The sequence below is a fragment of the Myxocyprinus asiaticus genome, chromosome 36, assembly GCF_019703515.2.
Source record: "Myxocyprinus asiaticus isolate MX2 ecotype Aquarium Trade chromosome 36, UBuf_Myxa_2, whole genome shotgun sequence".
In the NCBI taxonomy this organism is placed as follows: domain Eukaryota; kingdom Metazoa; phylum Chordata; class Actinopteri; order Cypriniformes; family Catostomidae; genus Myxocyprinus; species Myxocyprinus asiaticus.
Window position 1 is genome coordinate 41740503 of NC_059379.1, and position 25549 is coordinate 41766051.

Sequence of the window (25549 nt, forward strand, 5' to 3'; positions counted from 1 at the left end):
AGCGTGATACCTCAAGAAGTTGGTTGAGAAAATGTCAAGAGTACATGTCTGCAAGTTCTAGGCAAAGGGTGACTACTTTGAAGATGCTAAAATATAACACAGTTTTGATTTATTTTGGATTTTGTTTAGTCACAACATAATTCCCATAGTTCCATTTATGATATTCCATAGTTTTGATGACTTTACTATTATTCTAAAATGTGAAAATAAATAAATAAATAAATAAATAAAGAATAAGTGACCCTAAACTTTTGAACAGTAGTGTAAATTACACCTAGATTACACATGTGTATATTATATGTTATGAGTAGCTACAATATGTGTTTCACCGCCAGCTGCAACTCATGAGATTTCAGTGTGAAAATAATGAATCCTGTTCTTAATTTGTCCTGATTTGTTGCAGTATCTCTTTAATCTCTTTAAATTCATTTATTTTATTGTTTTCTAATTGTCTTGAAAATATTTTAAAAATTTTACCCTATCCGGGCATTTTGTACATCTAGTTTTGATAGATATACAGGTGCATCTCAATAAATTAGAATGTCGTGGAAAAGTTCATTTATTTCAGTAATTCAACTCAAATTGTGAAACTCGTGTATTAAATAAATTCAATGCACACAGACTGAAGTAGTTTAAATCTTTGGTTCTTTTAATTGTGATGATTTTGGCTCACATTTAACAAAAACCCACCAATTCACTATCTCAAAAAATTAGAATACATCATAAGACCAATAAAAAAAACATTTTTAGTGAATTGTTGGCCTTCTGGAAAGTATGTTCATTTACTGTATATGTACTCAATACTTGGTAGGGGCTCCTTTTGCTTTAATTACTGCCTCAATTTGGCGTGGCATGGAGGTGATCAGTTTGTGGCACTGCTGAGGTGGTATGGAAGCCCAGGTTTCTTTGACAGTGGCCTTCAGCTCATCTGCATTTTTTGGTCTCTTGTTTCTCATTTTCCTCTTGACAATACCCCATAGATTCTCTATGGGGTTCAGGTCTGGTGAGTTTGCTGGCCAGTCAAGCACACCAACACCATGGTCATTTAACCAACTTTTGGTGCTTTTGGCAGTGTGGGCAGGTGCCAAATCCTGCTGGAAAATGAAATCAGCATCTTTAAAAAGCTGGTCAGCAGAAGGAAGCATGAAGTGCTCCAAAATTTCTTGGTAAACGGGTGCAGTGACTTTGGTTTTCAAAAAACACAATGGACCAACACCAGCAGATGACATTGCACCCCAAATCATCACAAACTGTGGAAACTTAACACTGGACTTCAAGCAACTTGGGCTATGAGCTTCTCCACCCTTCCTCCAGACTCTAGGACCTTGGTTTCCAAATGAAATACAAAACTTGCTCTCATCTGAAAAGAGGACTTTGGACCACTGGGCAACAGTCCAGTTCTTCTTCTCCTTAGCCCAGGTAAGACGCCTCTGACGTTGTCTGTGGTTCAGGAGTGGCTTAACAAGAGGAATACGACAACTGTAGCCAAATTCCTTGACCCCAGCCTCAGTCCATTCCTTGTGAAGTTCACCCAAATTCTTGAATCGATTTTGCTTGACAATCATAAGGCTGCGGTTCTCTCGGTTGGTTGTGCATCTTTTTCTTCCACACTTTTTCCTTCCACTCAACTTTCTGTTAACATGCTTGGATACAGCACTCTGTGAACAGCCAGCTTCTTTGGCAATGAATGTTTGTGGCTTACCCTCCTTGTGAAGGGTGTCAATGATTGTCTTCTGGACAACTGTCAGATCAGCAGTCTTCCCCATGATTGTGTAGCCTAGTGAACCAAACTGAGAGACCATTTTGAAGGCTCAGGAAACCTTTGCAGGTGTTTTGAGTTGATTAGCTGATTGGCATGTCACCATATTCTAATTTGTTGAGATAGTGAATTGGTGGGTTTTTGTTAAATGTGAGCCAAAATCATCACAATTAAAAGAACCAAAGACTTAAACTACTTCAGTCTGTGTGCATTGAATTTATTTAATACACGAGTTTCACAATTTGAGTTGAATTACTGAAATAAATGAACTTTTCCACGACATTCTAATTTATTGAGATGCACCTGTAAATGCCGGGTCTCTAAAGACCCGAATATGTAATAGTGTTTGGGAAAATTACCATGCATTTAAGGGTTAAATACATGTTTACTACATGTTACTCTCATGAAAAACTTGATTATCAAGCACAGTTGTGCCACTTCAGTCACTTACTCTGCAGAGAATGATAGTTTTCTTAAACCTTTCAGTCCTACGACAGTGAAAGGTAAAGTCTATGAAGGGAACATGGCATGGGGATGATCACTTCTGAATGGAACGCACCAATATGTCATATATATGTTACAGTGTAAACCTTTTAAAATAATACAGACATTGGATTTACCTACCCAAAGAGATGCACTAAGGTGCAGAAACTCACACCCGCTGTGAGCCTCTAAAACACGATGAGGTATTGAATGGCTTACACGAATACGGGACACCTGAGCATTTTTTGCACGTCAATACAAGCATCAACTTTAAGCGCAGTGGCGTAGCCAATGGTAGGCCGGTGTGGGCCTGGGCATATTCAAATTAGACCTAGGACCACCCAGAATATTAGAGGTTGTTCTTTGACTTCAAATATATACTGTATATTTATAAAATAGTTAAAAATGCTTGAAGTGTGAAATAACTGTTTGAAGGAGCCACTCTTCTGTTGTTAAACAACAGAAAATAAAAAATTGGAGACAGGAAGGACAGCTGATTGTCCTCACGGTGGCAGACCATGTGTAACAACACCTGCACAGGATCAGTACATCCAAATATCACATCTGCAGGACAGGTACAGGATGGCAGTGGGGTAACATCTCACAGCAAAAACTGGCAAATCTGGTGCAGTTCATGAGGAGGAGATGCACTGCAGTACTTAGTCAGTATCTGGTGTGGCCACCAGCTGTATTGTTACTTTTGATTTTGATTCACATTATTCCATTTCTGTTAGTCACATTTACATTTATGCATTTGGCAGATGCTTTTATCCAAAGCAACTTACAGTGCCCTTATTACAAGAACAATCCCCATGGAGTTAAGTGCCTTGCTCAAGGACACAATGGTGGTGGCTGTGGGGATTGAACCAACAACCTTTTGCTTACCAGTTCAGTGCTTTAGTCCACTACGCCACCACCACTGTCTCTGACACTATAATAAAAGCAGTTGAAAGTTAGAGGATGTTTCTTTTTGCTGAGTTTAGTATAAATAGAAAATATCCACTCTACAGGAATTGAGTTGTATGTTACTTACACTTGCACTGTGGTCTCATAGAGTGCATCAGTGAGCAAACACTTTTTCAGCTGCCTTGGTTCTGGAAGTATTTCCCATTCATTTTGTCCACAGGGATTTCAAAACAATTCTTCAATAAAGAGTTCTTGAACTAAACCAACCAGCTTGGATGAATCACACCATTACAAACTTTGAGTTGAAGCAAAAATTATACACCAATCTGGAAAAAAAAAAGAAAGACAGGTACAAGGCTGTGTACTTTAATTCTTTTTATTAGGGAATTAACTACTCTTCCCATGAAGTACTGCAAATGATGCAATCAAATAAAATAACAAATGATAGTGAAATATATAACTGTTAACATGCAGTCATTGATTATCAGTATAAAAATCTATTTTAGCTTTGTAGTTAAATATATGTACAGTACCTGTGGATTGTGAGGAGCCTGACTCGATTGTTATTTCCAATGCTTTATGGGTGACTTCTCTGATTGGTGGATTGCTCTTGAGGATTATGGATAGTGTAGTTCTTCACCAGGAACTCAACAATGAAACACAATTTTTTGAAAATTAAATTGAAGTCACATTTTGGCTTTTGGCTTCTACAGAAGAACATGACATTGTTAACAATCTTGGAGCTCAAGGTTGGTCTGTCTTGAAAGGTTTATATGTTATAGCTAAAAATCAATTTCTTTATTGAGAAAATGTTAAATGTTTAATGATCTCATTAAAATGAGATGACTGGCACATAATACACGATAATACAGTATAATATAACGTGGTTCATTAAACATATCATGAGCAGTTCTGAGGTGAAATGTCCACTGTGTGCCTCAAAAAGCGATTTAAATATTTGCCTAAACAGAAGGTCTTTTTTATTTATTTTTTTATTTGGACTGCCCAATTCCCAGTGTGCTCTAAGTCCTCGTGGTGGCGTAGTGACTCGCCTCAATCCGGGTTGCGGAGGACAAATCTCAGTTGCCTCCATGTCTGAGACCATCAATCTGTGCATCTTATCACGTGGCTTGTTGAGCATGTTACCGCGGAGATGTAGCGCGTGTGGCGACCCACGCTATTCTCCGCGGCCTCCACGCACAATTCACCGCGTGCCCCACCGAGAGCAAGAACCACATTATAGTGACCACGAGGAGGTTACCCCATGTGACTCTACCCTCCCTAGCAACCGGGCCAATTTGGTTGCTTAGGAGACCTGGCTGGAATCACTCAGCACACCCTGGATTCGAACTCGCGACTCCAGGGGTGGTAGTCAACGTCAATACTCGAGATACCCAGGCCCCCAGTTTTGAAGGTTTTTAATGCAAGTTTTAAATGAACAAATCCTCCCTACCCTAAACCTTAAACCTAAACCTAACTGATAGTGTCAGAAAAAGCAAATGTTAAACACAAGCATGTCATTTTGTGGTGCAAATCCTCCCTACCCTAAACCTTAAACCTAACTGATAGTGTCAGAAAAAGCAAATGTGAAACACAAGCATGTCATTTTGTGGTGCTTCTGTGACACTTTGGGTTCATGTGTGGACTGGTGTGTTCTTCAGGACTCGTACCCTGCTCCTTTACATCACAAGTGCATTGCTCTATCAGTTGAGCTACCCCACAATTTGATCACACTCGAACAAGCTTGTAAATGTAGTTGATTATATAAGTAAACATTAAAATGAGTCATGTGCTAGAGTAAAAGTGCTTAGATGTGATAAGATAGCATTATGTGAGGAACAGAGTGAAAAGTGTTTATGAACTGATAATCCACCATTTTACCGATTTGTGTGAAAGTGAATAAAAGTCATTGTTGTAACGCCTCTAGTGTTCATTTCACCAGGAATCTGCTGTGATATGTACGAGACATGTAAACAAAAACCAAAAAAATTAAGACATGTAGGAATAGTAACGTGATTCTATGAGACCAAGTTTGTTTTCACAATGATTGTTACACTCTACTGTATTATCAAGCTGTGTTAAAATCCATTAACGGCAGGACTGTTATTGTTTTTGCTCAGAAAACTCTTCAGTCCTGGCTAATGTACACAAGTTGATAATTTCCCTCTATTTTCTGTCACTTTGCAGCATGTGAACTGATGACGCAGGGCATCCTGGCGCTGGTCACGTCTACAGGCTGTGCGTCAGCTAGCGCACTGCAGTCCCTGACAGATGCCATGCACATACCACACCTGTACGTCCAGCGGAATGCTGAGGGATCACCCCGTACTGCCTGCCAGCTCAATCCAAGCCCCGATGGAGAACGATACACCCTCACTGCACGACCACCCATCCGACTCAGTGATGTCATGTTGACGCTGGTTGGTGAGCTACGCTGGCAGAAGTTCATCATCTTTTATGACAGCGACTATGGTGAGTGATTTGGTATGTTATGGTGAGAAATTTGGGGAAAAGGACATTTTACTGGAAAACATTCACAGGTTTTAAGCTGTATGTATTTTTTGTGGTTGATGTTGGACCAGAATTTAGAATTTGATGGATTCTGGTGAATGGTTAGTGTTGAACGGTGGTATGATGGATTTCAGTTGGTATTAGAGATCAACCGATATATCGGTTTTGCTGATTAATCTGTGCCTCTGGAGGTGAAATATAAACAATCACTGACACCCCGTAGTGATATGCTGTGTCTAGATCTATCTTCATTTACAATGTTCATCCATATTATATCCTCACTTGTATGTATATTTTGTCAGTTTGATTAGACAATCATCAATCAGTGGTTTACTTTGAAGTGAGGCCATACACAGAAAAATGTGACTATACATATAATATATACATATTGAATTTTCAATTTAAACAGATTACAAAACACAAACAATGTCACTTAAACAGCTCGGCAACATTCACAGTCAATTTCCTTTCAATAGTCCATCAAAGTAAACACTTGCAATGCAATCAGTTTAGAAAGGATAATCTGCACATTGAATATCAGCTTGGGGTCTAGTTATGTACCCTACTTCCATAAAATAGTTGACAGACTGGTCTCCAGGGTATTAACATAGGGCTTCCAGATGCTATAGAAATGATCTGGCTGACCGTTGAGTACACAAGTTAAATATTCAAGTAGTATTAGTTCCATCAAAATCTTGTGCCAGCCCAATATGGTTGGAGCCTTATCATTGATCCAGCTCAATAAAATGTTCTTTCTGACAGCAAAAGTGAGTATATTATACAATCTTGTTTCCCTTAATGAAATTAAAGCACTGTCTGGAAGCCCCAGAATCAAAAACAAGGGGTTCAAATCAAGCTTCTTCCCTAGAACAATGCTGATTTCAGAAACTATCTTAGCCCAATATATTTGCAGCTTATGACATGACCAAAAGCAATGAGTAAGGGTACCAGTCTGTATTTTACACGTAAGGCATAGAGGTGAGAGGGAGCTATTAAACACATGTCTGCAGTTGGGAGAGATGTGCATCCTGTGTATCATTTTAAATTGTAAACCTTTGGTGCGATTACACACTGAAATGGATTTAACATATTTCCAAATTTCGTCCCACTCATCATCACTAATGGTAATACAAAAGCTCCTTCTCCCACACATCCTTGACCGTTATTGTTGTGACTCCTGCAGGCATTGCATTAAAACACCATAAAATAAACACAATTAACTTTTTCCCGGGTGTCTGAAATAGCAACTTTTCTATAGGGGAAATTTTTAAATCATTAATCAGTGAACTGTTTTTCATAATATAGTTCCTAATTTGTAAAAATCGAAAAAAGTCCTGGTTTAATAATTGATACTGTTGCTTCATTTCTGCAAAAGACATCAAATTCCCCTCTTTAAACAGGTCCAGTAGTCGTCTAATACCTTGAGTTGCCCAGAATCTAAACCTCATGTCAGAACTACCCGGTAGAAAATTATTATTGTTTATAATCAGTGCCAGAGCAGAGGTTGACTTGGCTGTTCCCTCAAAACAGCCGATAGCTCTCCATGCTTTCAGTGTATTTACAGTAATAGGATTGTCACAGCTTTTCATTATATTTTTAAGACCTTTGTAAAACAAAAGATCTGTAAGAGGATATTTTGACATCAGCTGTTCAAGATCTAACCAGGTAGAGGGGTTATCAGTAGAAATCCATTCTGAGATATACTTTAGATGCGCTGACCACTGATAAAACTTAATATTAGGCAAATCCAGTCCCCCCATAGACCCTGGTAGTTGTAATACAGAGAATTTGAGCCTTGGTTTGCATTTGCTCCAAATAAAAGAGCTCAGCCAACTGTTCAGATCTTTCAGAACTCTTCGAGAAAACAGAATCGGGATCATTTGGATTGGATAAAGGAGCTTGGGAATGATAGTCATTTTCAAAAGAGCTATATGCCCTAACCAGGAAGCAGGCCGTGTATCCCAACGTTTAAGATCTGCTCTAATCCCATTAAACAAAGGGAAAAAATCATCTTTAAATAACTGCTTGAATTTAGGACTCACAAAAATTCCCAAGTAAACAAATCCTCCAGGGGACCATCTAAAAGGAAAAGTAGAATTAGCAAATGGTTATGATTTCAAAGTGCCTACAGGCATAGCTTCTGACTTACTTAAATTAACTTTATATAATGAAAATTAATAATATTTAATAATAATAATTAATAATATTATAAATTAATAATATTAAGAAGAGGTGGCATTGAGTTTGTTGGATTTGAAATAAATAAGAGCACATCATCTGCGTATAGGGCTATCTTGTGGTGTCTCTCCTCAGTCCGCAAGCCCTCAATTGCTACATCACTTCTAATTACTTCAGCCAGAGTTTCAATCGCAAGTGCAAAGAGCAATGGCGACAGCAGACAACCCTGCCTCATCCCCCTATGCAGAGAAAAAACAATAGATTTAGAGTTATTTGTAAGAACAAAGGCTTTTCGATCTTCGTAAATTATCCTAATCCATTTGATGAAGGTATCGCCTAGATTAAACTTCTCCAAGACTGAAATAAGGTACGACCACTCAATATGGTCAGATGCTTTCTCAGCATCGAGAGAAAGCACCAGCCCATCAATCTGATGATGTTTAAAGGTTTGGATAACATTAAGGAGTCACCTCATATTATTGCCTGAGGAGCGGCCCATTATAAAACCAACCTGGTCATCCTTAATCATATCCGGCGCAATATCCTCTAAAATGTGACTATTGTTTATGGAAACATGTTCCATTAGTACATACATCACGTCCCTAACCCTAACCCTAACTTTATATATGGTAAATAATAATAATAAAAATAGTCATCTAGTGAATGTAAATGTGTAGAAAAACCTAGAAAACCCTTGATCTGGTGTGTGTATATATATAATCAATAACTACAGAAACCTCATTTGCTGAATGCAAACATGTAGTGCATTGTAATGGAACTAAGTCTCCATCACTGCTTATGGACTTTTGCATGATTTTTAACATTATAGAAAAGACACATTTGAATCATGATCGTTTATTTATATAACCATTTTTTATTTTTGAGTTCATGTTGATTTTGATAGAGGTAGTCCCTAGAGAAAAGGGGAAAACGTCTCGATTACTGCTGTAACCTCTGTTCCCTGATGGAGGGAACGAGACGTTGTGTCGATGAAGTGACACTAGGGGTCGCTTGAGAGCCCCGAACACCTCAGATCTTTGAGAAAAGGCCAATGAGAACTGGCGAGTGGAATTTGCATGCCACTCCCCCGGACATACGGGTATAAAAGGAGCTGGCTCGCAACCACTCATTCAGATTTTGTGCTGAGGAGCTGAGACAGGGTCCCAGCCATTTCAGCGGGTAGTACAGTGTTGTGGCAGGGGGTACACAACATCTCATTCCCTCCATCAGGGAACGGAAGTTATGACAGTAACCGAGACGTTCCCCTTCTGTCACTCACTCGACGTTGTGTCAATGTAGTGACACTAGGGGTCCCTATACGAAATGCCACAACTAGCTGAACCGTATCACGTGGACTGCTGGTCCCGGTGCAAGCAAGCTGCTGCGTGCGTAGTAGCAGGTGCACCGGTCTGCACGTAGCCTCCCCCAACGCCCCAAAAATCATTGTATAGTTCCCCACGTCCCTGGGCGGGGGGGGGATACATATCTAGTATGGAAGCAGGCCACGCCAGACACTGCCTTTTCTCTCTATGTTTTCTCTCCACTGAGTATTCATTTATTCGTCTGGGGCCATTTTAACGCTCAATATATGTGCCGGGGAAGGTGTTCTTTTCCTATCCTATTCTTTCAGGGGGGAAAGATGTCATGTGGGCTCAGAGCTGCACATGGAAGAGGCACGGTGGTAGGTCCTGCCTGAAAGGGGAGGAGCTCTACAAACACGGCAACTGGGACAGAGAGGGCTCTGTTGAAGGGAGACGCAGGTCTGCCGACAGGGAGACTGTACCTTGGAAAATACATCACAGGGGTTACCGGAGTAACTGGCACATGTGGAGCACCTACCTCAGTAAGGGTATATATACATATTAGCATATGTACTGGTTCTGGCTGTGAATTCCTCTGTTGAATTCACGAGCCACAGGGCTAGGGAGGAAGGACATCCAGGGTTCACGGGTTCGTGAACTCGCATGGGAAAAGAAGCGCACATTTTCACCTCTTTGGAGGGGAAAGGTGCTCTACACAAGCAATACACCCGGCCAGCTGTCCATATTCCCGAACATACCTGTTCGTACCTGACAAAACACGGGACGAAACCGGCTCAATCCGGAGATTGTAAAATCTCGCGAAGGTATTGGGTGTTGCCCAGCCTGCTGCCCTGCAGATGTCTGCTAGAGATGTGCCATGGGCCAGTGCCCACGAGTATGCCAGACTCCTTGTGGAGTGTGCTCGTATTCCCGAAGGGGCGAGCACGACCTTGGCCTGGTATGCCATAGCGATGGCATCCATGATCCAGTGGGCAAGCCTCTGTTTGGAGACAGCATTCCCTTTCCGCTGTCTGCCAAAGCAGACAAAGAGCTGCTCAGAGCGTCTAAAGCTCTGTGTGCGATCCAAGTAGATGTGCAAAGTACACACCAGACACAGCAACAACAGGGCTGGGTCTGACTCCTCCTGAGGCAGCGCTTGCAGGTTCACCATCTGATCCCTGAACGGGGTTGTGGGAACCTTGGGCACATAGCCCGGCCGGGGTCTCAGGATTATGTTAGAGTCACCTGTACCGAACTCCAGGCAGGTATCGCTGACAAAGAACGCTTGCAGATCCCCAACCCTCTTGATGGAGATGAGCGCAATCAGGAGGGCTGTCTTCAAGGAGAAGGCTTTCAACTCAACTGACTCTAGCGGCTCAAAGGGGGCTCTGCGAAGGCCCAGGAAGACCACGGAGAGATCCCATGAGGGGACCAGGTATGGCCTAGGAGGATTCAGCCTCTGGGTGACTCTCAGGAACCTGATGATCAGGTCGTGTTTCCCTAAGGACTTACCGTCCACTGTATCATGGTGTGCCGCTATGGCGGCCACATACACCTTCAAGGTAGAGGGGAACAGCCATTCCTCCAGCCTCTCCTGCAAGAAGGAAAGCATTGACCTGACCGCACATCTCTGAGAGTCTTCAGCTTGGGAAGAACACCAGTTCGCGAAACGACACCACTTCAGGGTATAAAGCTGCCTCGTGGAGGGAGCTCTGGCCTGAGTGATCGTGTCTACCACTGCTGGTGGTAGGCCACTTAGGTCTTCCACGTCCCGTCCAAGGGCCAGACGTGGAGGTTCCAGAGGTCTGGGCGCGGGTGCCAGATGGTGCCCCGTCCCTGAGAAAGAAGGTCCTTCCTCAGGGGAATTCATCAGGGAGGGGCTGTCGCGAGGAGCGTGAGGTCTGAGAACCAAGTCTGGGTGGGCCAATACTGGGCCACGAGGGTGACCTGCTCCTCGTCCTCCCTGACCTTGCACAGGGTCTGTGCAAGTAGGCTTACTGGGGGTAACGCATACTTGCGCAGCCCCCAGGGCCAGCTGTGTGCCAGTACGTCTGGGCCAAGGGGGTCCCCCGTTGGAGAATACCAGAGCGGGCAGTGGGAGGTTTCTATCTCATCTCGACCATATTCAGCCACAGGTGGCGTTCCTGGACCACAAGGGTGGACATCGCCTGCCCAAGTGCTCGCGCTGTGACCTTCGTCACCCGGAGGGTGAGGTCGGTCGCCGAGCGCAGCTCCTGCATCACATTGGGATCAGGACTACCCATGTGCAGTTCCTTTAGTGCCTTGGCCTGGTATACTTGCAGGAGGGCCATGGCATGCAAGGCAGAGGCGGCCTGACCAGCAGCGCTGTAGGCTTTGGCCATCAGAGACAAAGTCATCCTACAGGCCTTGGAAGGGAGTGCCGGGCGATCCCCCCACATGGCTGCGCTTTGCGGGCACAGGTGCACCGCAACCACCTTATCCAACTGAGGGACCTCCGTATACCCATGGGCCACCCTGCCATCGAGGGTAGTGAGAGCGGACAAGCTGGGAGGTCAGTTTCGGGCAGAAAAAGTTGCCCTCCACGACCTTGTCAGCTCATCGTGCACTTCCGGGAAGAAAGGGACCGGGGTGTGGAAGGGTGTGGCTGTGAGCGGCACCCCGAACCCAGGAACCAATCATCTAGCCGCGAGGGCTCAGGGGAGGGTGGAAGGTTCCACTCCAACCCAACACATGCGGTGGCCCGGGAAAGCATGGTGGTCATTTTGCCGTCAGCCTCAGACTGGGCGGGCCGATCCGAAGGTGGCAGCCCAGTCGAGTCCTCACCGTCTGACATCGCTAGTATGCTCTCCGATGCAGCGATCGAGCACTCATCCCGCTCCGGAACTCCGAAAGAGACACTAAGCTGGCCCTGGGGCAAGCTGGTCTCCTCTCGGAACTCGCCGGGGGCAAACGAGCATGCTGGGGAATGGGAAGTCCGTGGGGATTTACCCAGCAGAGCCACGCTCATTGAAGCCCCCAAATCGCCTCCAGCACCAGCCGGGCCGGCCTCGTACCCAGAGGTAAAAGGCGAGGTGCGGGGGGCAGCTAGAGTGGCTGTCCCCCAGAAGAAGGAAAGCCGCGACCGCAATGTTGCCATGGTCATATTCTCGCAATGAGAACATGAACCACCCACGAACGCTGCCTCGGTGTGATCACTGCCCAGACACGTGAGGCAGTGCATGTGGCCGTCGGAAGTGGAGAGATAGCGACGGAAGACGGAAAGGCATCTTTATAAAGACGCGTCTTTAAAAAGACATTCAACGTCAATGTGTGTGCTCTAATAGAGAAAATATACTCTTTAGCAGGAATATACACTCTTAGCGTTGTCGAAGCGCCCAGGGGCGAAATCTGCACTCGTCGTGCACAAGGAGAGAAAGCTGCTGGAAATGTGCCATATATCCAACAGCATACGCTTCTTAAGAGGTGAATGGAACAGCAGTAGTATTCAGCTGACTGATAGTACAACCGCTTGGCTCCGAAGAAAAAAATCTGAATGAGTGGTTGCGAGCCAGCTCCTTTTATACCTGTATGTCCGGTGGAGTGGCTTGTAAATTCCACTCGCCAATTCTCATTGGCCTTTTCTCAAAAATCTGAGGCGTTATTATTGTAATACATTATAGATAATTGTAAAAGTGCATATTTCGTTTTTTTTTTATTATTTATTTTATTATTATCTGTATGTTTGAGCATCTAGAGCACAGACATTTCAAACTAAGAGTCCCAGTTGAATTTCGGGCTTGTTTATGGTTAAAAGTCCTGCGTTATGCACCAAATCGTATTTTTATTTATTTTTTTTTTTTTCTGGTTATTATTGGGGTTATTGTAGCCTCTATTTCTGTGACTGTCACAGTTAGTAAAGACTAAGAACATTTTCTTAGAAAGAAAACTCATTCAGTAAATCCTTCATTATCGGTAGTGACTAGATCCAATATCAGTCTGCATCTAGCTGATATAACTCAATAAGTTATTCTTATATGCTTAAGTGGAGCTTGTTGGCTGAAATGACACATTAAGTAACAAGGTTGCAACAACTCAATTTACACTTTACAAGTTATGCTATGAGAACCATGCATCACCATTGTTTTAATTAATAAGACTTCCGTTCCATTACTTTGAAATCTTTTTTGAAAGGATTCATGTTAATCTCCAGAATTTGCTTTTGGCTTTTTCATTTATATTTTAACAATGAACTATAATGTGGGCCTGGGTAGCTCAGCGAGTATTGACGGTGACTACCACCCCTGGAGTCACGAGTTCGAATCCAGGGTGTGCTGAGTGACTCCAGTCAGGTCTCCTAAACAACCAAATTGGCCCAGTTGCTAGGGAGGGTAGAGTCTCATGGGGTAACCTCCTTGTGGTCGCGATTAGTGGTTCTCGCTCTCAATGGGGCACGTGGTGAGTTGTGCATGGATCGCAGAGAGTTGCATGAGCCTCCACATGCTGTGAGTCTCTGCGGTGTCATGCACAACGATTCATGTGATAAAATGCGTGGATTGACGGTCTCGGAAGTGGAGGCAACTGAGACTTGTCCTCCGCCACCCGGATTGAGGTGAGTAACTGTGCCACCACAAGGACCTACCAAGTAGTGGGAATTGGGCATTCCAAATTTGGAGAAAAGGGAATATAATTTAATCATAATAAAATAAAAAAATAAAAACAACAAAAAACAAAACAATAAACTATAATGTTTACAGTTATTATTATTATTTCAATTTTTTATTAAAATTATTTTTACAATTGTATTTAATTTGCCTGATCAGATTAAAAAGATTTATATATATATATATATATATATAATATATATATATATATATATATATATATATATATATATACTCCTAGTATGTGCAATATTCGTATATGATGACTTGTATGAAGACAAGTTTCAAAGAATTTCACTAATAAAATAAAAGAGAGTGCTTCTAAATGCAGTGCAATTATTTCTTTTTTATTTACATCAGAATAAATTAAAGGCAGGACACCCTATGCTGCTGCAACTATTATGTTAAATACTTTACAATTCATCTGATGTAACATTATTTTGCATTGCGCACTATTAGAATGAGTTTTTTTTTATTTTTATTATTTACATTGCGATAATGCAGATTAAGGATTAAAATAAGATCAAATGTGATGAACATAATGGGCTTTATTTTTATTAAGACCAAGACCAATCGGATTACTTCAGAAGACATTGAATAAACCACTGGAGTCGAAAGAATACATTTATGATGCCTTTATGTCTTTTTTGGAGCTTGGAAGATTTGGAAACTACTGACTTGCATTATATGGATATTTTCACATCATATATCCCTCCAGATATCTTCATTTGTGTTCTGCAGTGAAAGAAAGTCGTGTTGTGACATGCAACGAGAGCACACACCGCCTTGGCGGTTGATATATGCTACCGTCGCCGTGTTGTCCGTCCAGATCAATGCAAAAGCCTCTGCATGGCGAGCAATACTGCCAGCAACTCGAGGCAGTTGATGTGCCAACGCGGTCGCGGACCAGTCCAAGGACCGGCGGCTGTGTGCCCATGGCACACGGTGCCCAAGCCATGCTTGGAGGCGTCCATCGTAACCACGACGTGCCTGGAGACCTGCTTTAGGGGAACCCCTGCCCGTAGAAATGCCAGGTCGGTCGGTAGACTGGCATGATAAGCACTCAGCATGTGCCGTGGCACCATGCCCATCTCGGGACTCGAGTCTGAAGCCAGTGCTGAAGCAGTCTCATATGCATCAACCCGAGTGGCGTGACTGCCACTGAGGATGCCATATGGTTGGGGAGTGCGAGCCACACCCCCAAGCTCCGAGCGAGGTGGACCAAGGGGACAATTGCGTTGGACATACCGGCGAGTGGGGCCTCATGACGGGGTGGAGCCTGAGGTGCCAATTGTGGCTGTGCTGAGTCCAGGGACATCGAAGCACTTTCCTGGCTCCTTACACCCACCGTAGGAGCAATCTGGGATGGGGAGGAGGAGAATTGTCCTCACGACCTGTCATGACCGTCGTGTCGAGGGTGGGATTGTGCCACAGCTGGGCGCGGGAGGCGCCGTACCTGCCAAAAAGAAATGGTGCCCGGCAGTCATGACAACGATGGCCGTGGATGCCGACTGTGTGACCCAGGAAGTGAGGAAACCGCTCTTTTCTTGAAAATGTGGGTACCGCAGCCCTTTGGGCGTGCAGCGAAATAAGAAAAGGTAAAAAAGGATTCTCTACCTGGCCCTCCACCGGGGGAAAGTGTGGTGCTCTTACCAGCTCCTGTGTAGTGGGTCTCCGACTTCCTGGGCCGCCCATCTCAGGGTCAGCCTCCTTTGACTCGACCAGGTTGAGCCAAAGGTGGCGCTCCTGGACCACCAGGTTGACATCACCTACCCGAGAGACCGTGCCATGACCTTCGTCGCCAGGAGGGCGAGATCGGTCGCCGAGCGCAGCTCCTGCATCAATCCCAGGTCAGGACTACCCTCATGCAGTTCTTTGAGTGCCTTGGCTCAGTGCACTTGCAGGAGAGCCACGGCATGCAGGGCAGAGGCGGCCTGTCCAGCAGCACCGTAGGCCTTAGCCACCAGTGACGACATAAACCTACAGGCCCTGGACGGGAGCCTTGGACGGTTCCACCAGGTGGCGGCGCTCTGCAGGCACAAGTGCACCACAACGGCCTGATCCACCTTGGGAATCACCGAGTATCCCTTGGCCGCCCCACCGTCGAGGGTAGTGAGAGCGGAGGAGCCTGCGGACCGGGTCCAGGCAGTAAAAGATGCCCGCCACGATCACGTGAGCTCATCATGCACTTCCGGGAAGAAAGGTACCGGGGCAGGGCGTGAGCGGTGCTCTGGGCCCAGGAACCAATCGTTGAGACGTGACGGTTAAGGGGGGAGTGGAGGATTCCACTCCAGCCCGACACTCGCAGCCACCTGGGCAAGCATGTCCACCAGTTCTGCGTCAGCCTGCGACTGGGCTACCGCACCCGAGGGTGGGAGCCCAGCCGAGTCCTCCGCGCCGGACTGGACGAACCCGCTCTCTGATGCTGCTATCGATAACTCATCCTCTTCGCGAGCTCCGAATGAGATCGCAAACTCGCCCTGAGATGAGCCCGTTGTCTCATCCCAGAACCCGACCGGGGCACACGAGCATGCTGGGGAATGGGAGGTCCGTGGGGGGTTTCCTGGCAGAGAAGCTCCCATTGACGTCCCCAAATCACCCCCAGTGCTAACCGTCTCTGCCTCATACCCGTAGGTAGAAGGACCGAGGCGGGGAGCTGCTGGGAAGGCTTTCCCTCTGACGAAAGAAAGCCACGACTGCAACATTGCCATGGTCATGTTCTCGCAAAGAGGACATGAACCATCAATGAAAGATGCCTCCACGTGGGAAGCACCCAAACACAGAGATGATAGCGACTGCAACCAGGAATAATACACAAATGAAAAGACATCTTGAAAAAGACGCTTTCGTAAGTGCCACTCTTTTAGTAGAAAATATACTCTTTATGAGGAAAGAATATACTCTTTTAGCTGCTGAAGCACAATGCCGGTGCAAGAGGGGAAGAAACTGCTGTAATGTGCCATAAATCCAACAGCTTCACTTGATATAGAGGTGAATGGATCGGCAGAGTAATTCAGCTCGCTGAACACAACCGCTCGTCTCCGAAGAAAAAATCAGAATGAGTGGTTGCAAACCAGCTCCTTTTATACCCGTATGTCCGGGGGAGTGGCATGCAAATTCCACTCACCAATTCCCATTGGCCTTTTCTCAAAGATCAGGGGTGTTTGGGGCTCCCAAGGGTGACTCCTAGTGTCACTACATTGACACAACGTCGAGTGAGTGACAGAAGGGGGAAAAAAATGCTCCTCTCAAAGTCTCCTGATTTGAATGCTTTGGTGTTGTTTTTGCATAACATTTTGCACCTAGATTATAAGGGTACACTTTACTTGGTCAAGTTTCTGTGATGTAATCCTACAGGCATCCCTGATGCAAACTTCAGTTTTCATCAGGGCAAGTGGCCAGATGGCTGCAAGATACCACACCTGAGCAGAAAAACAGGACCATTTCTTTGTTTATGAGGGGGAAAAAAACTATATTTTGGTGAATGTGTAATTTCAAAACACATAAGCCCTACACTCTTCATTTTGAATAATTAGAGAGTTTTATTAGAAGAGTTTCATGAAGAGATTTTTTAACTCAACTTTGTCAAACGAATGCAGTGTGAACCTCAGCGCATTGGTCTTAGGCTCTCCCGTTCGAATCGCAGTGTGGGCCCTCCTGTTCGACCGCAATGCAGGCTCTCCCATTCGAATCATGGGGTGGGCTCTCCCGTCCAAAACGTAGTATGAGTTCTCCTGTTCGAGTGTAGTGGTGTTGCAGTAATCTTAAGAGCCTTTTAGCTTTTCCCGTTAACCGTGGCATTGGCATTTCCTTTGCTCATGGTCTAAATGAGCCCAACACACAATAAGGTGTGCCTAAATGTGATAAACTGTGTGCCCTATTTGATACTGCAGCCACAGTGCCCCACCATATAATGTGCTGCAGCGCCTCCCCACGCTCGATACTGCTGCAGCATTGCTCGCATACTCTCAATTATGCCACAGCATCACCGCTTTTCGTATTTTGATACTGCTGCAGCGCCCTGCCATGAGAAACGTAATAAAGTTGTATTCTTAACTAACCTTTCGCTTCCCTCAAATCTGCATATAAACGTAATTGACACGAATTCCATAACTAACCTTCTGCTTCCCTTACAGACGTATATAAAGGTAATAAATTTACGTATTCCTAACTAACCATTTGCTCCACTACAGGTAAGTACACACTAACCTTTGCTTCCATTACAGGTGTTAATAAATCTAATGAAGTCTTTTGTACCCTACTTGATACCACAGCAACAGTGCCCCACCCATACCAATTGTGTGTACACAGTTGTTAATATTTTCTCCACAGGCACTTTCAATTTCTAAGTTCCATACTTTCATAGAAGTGCATCTACAGCAGTGGAAACACAGCAGCGCTCCCACAGGAGCTTCTTCACTATGACCCCAAATACTCAATCCTCTGCCGCGCAGTGCTTTAAACTCCGCTCCCACAGAAGGCCCACTTTACTCTACTGCCGCAGCAGCTTTTTTACCATACTTCCACTGAAGCCTTTTTTTCTTCACTTCTCAGCAGCTGCAGCTAGCATTACAGGAGATAGCGGTCACCACGTCCTCTTCTCAAAGCACCATATTTCCCTATCTATGGGAAGTCTATTGAGTGAGGCTACCCCTGCAAACAAGCCCTGTTCCTCTCGTTCTCATTTTCCCCGTTCGATTGCTTGCTGGGCTTACCTGTTCGAATGCCATGAGCATTCTCTCTCTATGGAGCAGTCTCCCATTTGAATTGCAGTGTGAGCCCTCCCTTTCGAACACAACACGAGCCAACTAGTGCTCACTTTCCCCGTTCGATTGCTTGCTGGGCTTACCCGTTCGAATGTCATGAGCGCTCTCTCTCTATGGAGCAATCTCCCATTCGAATCGCAGTGTGAGCCCTCCCTTTTCGAACACAACAGGAGCCAACTCTCATTCTCATTCTTCCCGTTCGACTGCTAGCTGGGATTTTCCATTCGAATGCTGTGAGTGCTCTCTCTCTATAAAGCAGTCTCCAGTTCGAATCGCAGTGTGAGTCCTCCCTTTCGAACACAGTGTGAGCCTTCTCCCCGTTCAATTGCTTGCTGGGCTTACCCGTTCGAATGCCGCAAGTGCTCTCTCTCTATGGAGCAGTCTCCCATTCAAATGGCAGTGTGAGCCCTCCCTTTCGAACGCAGCGCAAACCAACTCTTGTTCTCATTCTCCCCGTTCGACTGCTTGCTGGGCTTACCCGTTTGAATGCCGTAAGCGCTCTCTCTCTATAGAGCAGTTTCCCATTCGAATCGCAGTGTGAGCCCTCCCTTTCGAACACAGCATGAGCCAAATCTCATTTTCACCTTCCCTGATTGCATATCGTGAGCCCACCCACTTCTACGACGAGTGGTGGTCTCTCGTCCGAATCGCAGCATAGCCCTCTCGACCAGCAATCGTACAAGAATGCACCTTCAAACAAATGCTTAAAGCACTCCCTCTGTACAATTTTTTGGAGGAAAACAATTCAAAAGCATCCACCAAGCCAATTTACCAAATAAAATTGTTGCTGGCTTGCTGTCCTAAATACTTCCTGCCATAGTCATGGTACTGTTCTTTCATCTTAATGCCTTTTTTGGGGGTAATTAGGACTTGAGACGAGTCTTGAGCTCCGAGCCCTCCAGTATACGGACAGCAAGCCAAATACGTTTAATGCTTCAACATAAGATTACATTAATATACGAACTACTGAAATAGAGTTAATTAACAGAGGTTCGGGAGGAGCATGTTAATTTTAATCTGACAAATCACAGCCCACGAGCAGGAGTATATAAGCCGCTGCTTACCTGCTTCCTGTGACATCTCTCCTGACATCCCATCTCCACATATTCTCTAGATTAATTATCTAAATAGTAAGGTCCGGGGGGGTAATCAGGACTCGAGTCGAGTCTTGAGTTCCAAGCCCTCCAGTATACGGACAGCAAGCCAATGCTTCAAAATAAGATTACATTAACATACAAACTACTGAACCATAGGTGTGGCTGTCTTGTCGGGCACTTCTCACGCACCTTACAGTCTAGCTGATCCCACAAAAGCTCAATGGGGTTAAGATCCATAACACTCTTTTCCAGTTATCTGTTGCCCAATGTCTGTGTTTCTTTGCCCATTCTAACATTTTCTTTTTGTTTTTCTGTTTCAGAAGTGGCTTTTTCTTTGCAATTCTTCCTATAAGACCTGCACCCCTGAGTCTTCTCTTTACTGCTGTACATGAAACTGGTGTTGAGCAGGTAGAATTAAATGAAGCTGTCAGCTGAGGACATGTGAGGCATCTATTTCTCAAACTAGAGATTCTTATGTACTTATCCTCTTGTTTAGTTGTACATCTGGCCTTCCACATCTCTTTATGTCCTTGTTAGAGCCAGCTGTCCTTTGTCTTTGAAGACTGTAGTGTACACTTTTGTATGAAATCTTCAGTTTTTTGTCAATTTCAAGCATTGTGTAGCCTTAATTCCTCAAAACAATGATTGACTGATGAGTTTCTAGAGAAAGCTGTTTCTTTTTTGCCATTTTTGACCTAAAATTGACATTAAGAGATGCATACTGTGGCAACTCAAAAACAAACACAAAGACAATGTTAAGCTTCATTTAATGAACCAAATAGCTTTCAGCTGTGTTTGATATAATGGCAAGTGATTTTCTAGTTCCAAATGATCAATTTAGCATGATTACTCAAGGATAAGGTGTTGGAGTGATGGGTGCTTGAAATGGGGCCTGTCTAGATTTGATCAAAAATTACTTTCAAATAGGGATGGTGCTGTTTTTTACATCATCAGTAATGTCCTGACTATACTTTGTGATCAGTTGAATGCCACTTTGGTGAATTAAAGTACCCAAACAGCAAAATCTGTACATTAAATGGTGTCCTGGTCAGACCCTCCGCTATTGTTCGTAATCTTGGCATTATCATTGACCCCACACTCTCTTTCCACGCTCACATCTCCTCTCTCACAAAAACTGTTTTCTATCATCTCCGTAACATTGCGCAACTCCACCCCATTCTTAGCACCAAAGATGAAGAAACTCTTATTCACACCTTCATTGATTCTAGACTTTACTATTGTAATGCCCTCTTTTCTGGCCTCCCTACTAAAACAATAAACAAACTGCAATACATCCAGAATTCTCCTTACAACATTCAAAGCTTTACATGGTCTTGCCCCCTCATCCATCACTGATCTCGTACACGCTATACCCCATTCCGCTCACTCAGGTCATCTGAATTGGGCCTATTATTCATTCCACATTGCAAGCTGACCTCACTAGGTGGTAGGGCTTTTTGCACACTTGCCCCTTTGCTTTGGAACTCTATCCCTCAGTCTCTCTGTGATCACACCTCTATACATGATTTCAAAATCAATCTCAAAACATATCTTTTGACCTATGCTTCTCTGACTCTTATTTTATTTATTTATTTATTTATTTATTTTTTGGTGTTTACTCTCATTCTGTAAAGCGACCTTGAGTTTGAAGAAATTTGCTATATAAAATAAATGTATTATTATTATTATTTATTATTCCAAACTTTTGGCCATCAGTGTAATTCAGTTGATCGTGATGCTGATGTCATCAGTGGAGCTTATACTGTATTTAAATGAATAGTTTAAATCATTATTTACTCACTGGCATGTTTTTTCTAATCTATTTGACTTTCCTTCTTCCGTAAAACACAAAAAGTTGAAATATAACAGAATGTTCATGCTTTTGTCCAGACAATGAAGGTACATTGACACCTCTCACTCTTCATCATCTCTAATTCTTAATCAGAAGTTATTTACAGAATCAATTTGCGTATTGTTTGACAGCTCATGCATATATAGGCAATTATGTATAAGGGAAAATTAACATATAAAAAAATCAGTAATGACTCAATTATATGTTATGAGCCAATGTTTGAAATGTATTTACAGTATTTTATTATATATTGTTTGTATGTCCACATAATGGAACACAGTTCACAACTCATTTGTTGCTACAGGTTTAAGATGGTTAGGATAACGATTTTTACATTTTCTAGAGAAACGAAAAAGGTGCTTGCCTGTGCGAAACTCACTGCTGTAACATGATGCTAGGGTGTCTAGGGTGGTCACCAGGGTCTTTATTTTGTATGTGGTTGCTAAGTTGTTCTGGGTGGTTGCTTACTCATCATGATCACACGACAAGTCGACATGTTGCTAACGAATGTTCCAGTTCCTTGACATTGACCCATTCTGGCAAGCAGCTCCTCCCATCAAACTTTACATCAGTTTAAAAGTATTTTCTTTCTCCTGTGACTGAAGGCGTGTTGCGTTAACCACATCAGAGACCTGGGTTCTCGTGCTATGTCGCATAATCAATGAAGAGCATGAATCGGAAGTTACATTTTCACTCTAAAATGACATTTTTACTTCACTGATGGTTAGGCTTAGAGCAGGGCCAGCGCTAGCTATCGGCAGAGCAGGCAATCCAATGCCAAAGCAGCCAGTAGTCGGCTGGGGAAAATGGGGGACAGCTTCATCTGACCATTATATTAGTTCTATATCTCACCCTTTCTGGATCTTCCCAACCAACATTTGAAATTCATACTGTCAGTGTAACACATCCCTTCAGATTACGTCTTGTGTTGTTCATACTGTATCTCACCCCTGGTCCACTAGACACATTGCTGGGTGAACTGGGAACTTTTCCTGGTAAACAACATCCCTCCTGTCCCTCCTGGTGAAATCACGTCCAGATTGATATTCCCAGTTTGCTTCTCTTGTCATCTCTTGTCCCTCTGTCTCTTCTGACTCACCAGACAGTGAACCAACTTTATCTTGTGTTTAACTGCAACTTCGCACCATCCATGATCTCTTCTGCGCCTCTACATATGTCGGATCACTTATTTGTTTTATTTCTTCTATAAGCACACCCTCTCTCCTGCCCATCCACTGTCAGTTCAGATGAATCTATGGACCCTCTCACATACTGTGAGTTCTGCAAGTAGGACATGTTTCTTGTTGACATCCTTGTTGGTGCTTGAACCACATTCCAATTAACCAGTCAGATTTTAGGGCTGGGGTTAGGACTTCAACAACCTCCATACCTATCATGCAGTAAACTTGTCATTCCCCTCTGATTGTAGGGGTAGCTCATGTTTACTGTTAGAATTGGCATTTGGGATAGGGCTGGATCTATGTAGGGCTGCCTCCTGATAATCGACCAAACATTAGTTGATGAGAAGAGTCTTGGTCGACCAAGTTTTGACTGGTCAGTTTGTCGCAGAAAAAAAAAACTCCACAGGAAACCGACGAACACCGGTATTAGCGCAGGTTGGACACTAGGTGGTACTATGGGGTAATTTTCATTAAGCAGGGTTAGGGTTAAGCCTACACAATAAAACAAGACACCTTGATTTCAAACGTTGAAAATACATCATGTGTGAATAAATTTGTTTTGTTCCCGCCTTCACGATATATATATATATATATATATATATATATATATATATATATATATATATATTGCAATATCCAATTACATCAGCAACCCCTGGGCTGAGGGATCGGTGAATATCTTGCTTTAGTGATTTTGCATTGAAAATTTAATAAATGTATTTAAAAAACGAAAAACTTAAATAAAATACATTTCTAAATTCAAAGTTCACTCCAAACGAAACGAAAAAGCAAATAAAATCCACGAGATGGCTTTTCTGTCATCTGTTCTTAATAATATAATAAAGTGTGTTTCTTCAAGCTTAAATTAATGTCTGTGTGTCTACGGGCAAATTATTTGTAATATAAATTTGATAATAATAATAGCCTAATAATAATAATAATAATAATAATAATAATTTAATACATTAATGGGAAAACGAGCCAAATATCGTCTTGACATTGTCAAAGGCATCAGCTATTGTCGATCACTCAGACCATCATCGATCCCCGAGATCATCATCTGTCGACACAACCCTAATGTGCATTTCTCTCTAGAAATTAACAAAATGTTCAGACAGTGTCCTTGCTGGTTTTTCCGACACATTCAGAATCATTACCGCTTTTGCTGGTGTCACTGCTGCTCGCTTCGTGTGTGCACTTGTAAAATGTATATTTTAAAGGCTCATTATTACAGTTTAGTATTGCTCTATAATGTAGAACAGTGTTAGCAATGTTAGCTGAGAACATCCTTTCTCAGCACTGGAACTCAAACCATTTTCTGATGCCTCCCCCAAAAAAATTTATTTTAATAATTCAATTAATATCATAAATGTGCGACTAGTCGACTAATGGCTTAAATTAATGCCTACTAGTCGACTAGGAAAATATTTGGTCGGGGGCAGCCCTAGATCTGTGTCTTGGATCTAAGCCTGGAATGTTGTTCCAGGACTAACAAAATATGTTGATCCAGGAACATGTCCTACCGGACCATCACTTGTTCATCCTCTATATATAGAGTTGCAGTTTGTCTTCTCCATTCTTTCTACATAAAGGGTGTTCAGTTAAAATACTGGTCCCTTGATGTTGATCTCTCAATCATTACCAGAATCAAGGGGTCAGGGTTTGGATGCTCAGCATGGACCAGTTAGCCCCTACTCTTTTTTTGCGTAACTTTACCATTCTGTGGGCAAAATGCATCTTTCTTCTTTCTTCATTGACAGACATTCAAAAGTGTTCCGAATCCAAAGCCAATTCAAAAGTTTCTTACAAGCATCAAATGAATTATTTTCCCTGTCTGCTGCCTTAGACGTCAACATATTCAAAAGTCTTCTCAAGATTTTACATGTACAATATGATGACACCATATGACAGTTAATGTGCCGGATACAATAAAGAGTGTTTGAGAAGAGCTCCTGCATGCTCTTAGAATTCAGGAGGTCATTTGTTGTCTCTAATTAAGCATTCAATGAGCCTGCAAGTGACATTGTGTGGACACCTGCAGCTCCAGGATCTGGCCTGTTTATTGTTCCTTTGTTTTCTGCTTTGATGTGTTTTTCTTATTATATTTCCTAATTGGCCAGGAAACAGTGTGTGTGTGGAAGATGAGAGTGAGATGAAGGGCTGTGTGTTAATGACCCTGGATTATTGAGAAAGTCAATAAAGGAGAGCAGCGGTGTAACCCGGGACACTTTCATTAGATCAAGATGATAAGAGTTCTTTTAAAGATGTTATGAGCATATTATAACATTTTACTATCATTTGAATGTCATAGAAGTGATCCAAACAGTGCCTTTGCAACTAATTTAGGGATGGGTGTGAGTACTTAAGAACTCTGAAGTGACACCAGTGGTTGACTTTATTTTTACTTTATTGTGACTTTTTATTTAATGTGATTGGTTACAGTTGTATATTGGGTGGTACCTTGCAGTTTAATTGGTAGATTTGGTCACAGTAACCAAAATGTACATCCCTGGATACTGGAAAACTCTAGCTCTGCTTCCTATTGGAAATGGAAATTAAGGTATTTTATCATAAAATAAACTGACTCAAGGTTTATGCACTCAAATATATCTGTGTTGTTTCTGTCTGTCAAAGAACCTGGGAACATCTGAGTTTGAGATGAATTCAAACACTAGACACATTTGCATTCATCCAATGTAAAGTAATACAAGCTGGTCATTTCCTTATATTCTATGACAACCTGGTGATATAAATGAAACGTCTTCATCCAAACATGAATCTAGTCCAGATCCTGTCTAGAAAGCATAAACAATGAGAGTAGTTACATCTGACTGGCCTTGAGAAATGGATTGTTGATTATGTGTCTCTCTAGTACTGATGGCTATTGCACCCT

At 43.1% G+C, this 25549-nt stretch overlaps 1 protein-coding gene across 1 annotated transcript in view; it reads left to right on the forward strand.

The window, feature by feature from the left end:
- Positions 1-25549, forward strand: part of LOC127427159 (glutamate receptor ionotropic, delta-1-like) — a 764896-nt gene that overhangs the window by 332388 nt on the left and 406959 nt on the right. Inside the window, exon 3 of the mRNA XM_051674595.1 lies at positions 5336-5620. Within this exon, the coding sequence (XP_051530555.1) occupies positions 5336-5620 (285 nt within the window). The remainder of the gene's footprint in view (positions 1-5335; positions 5621-25549) is intronic.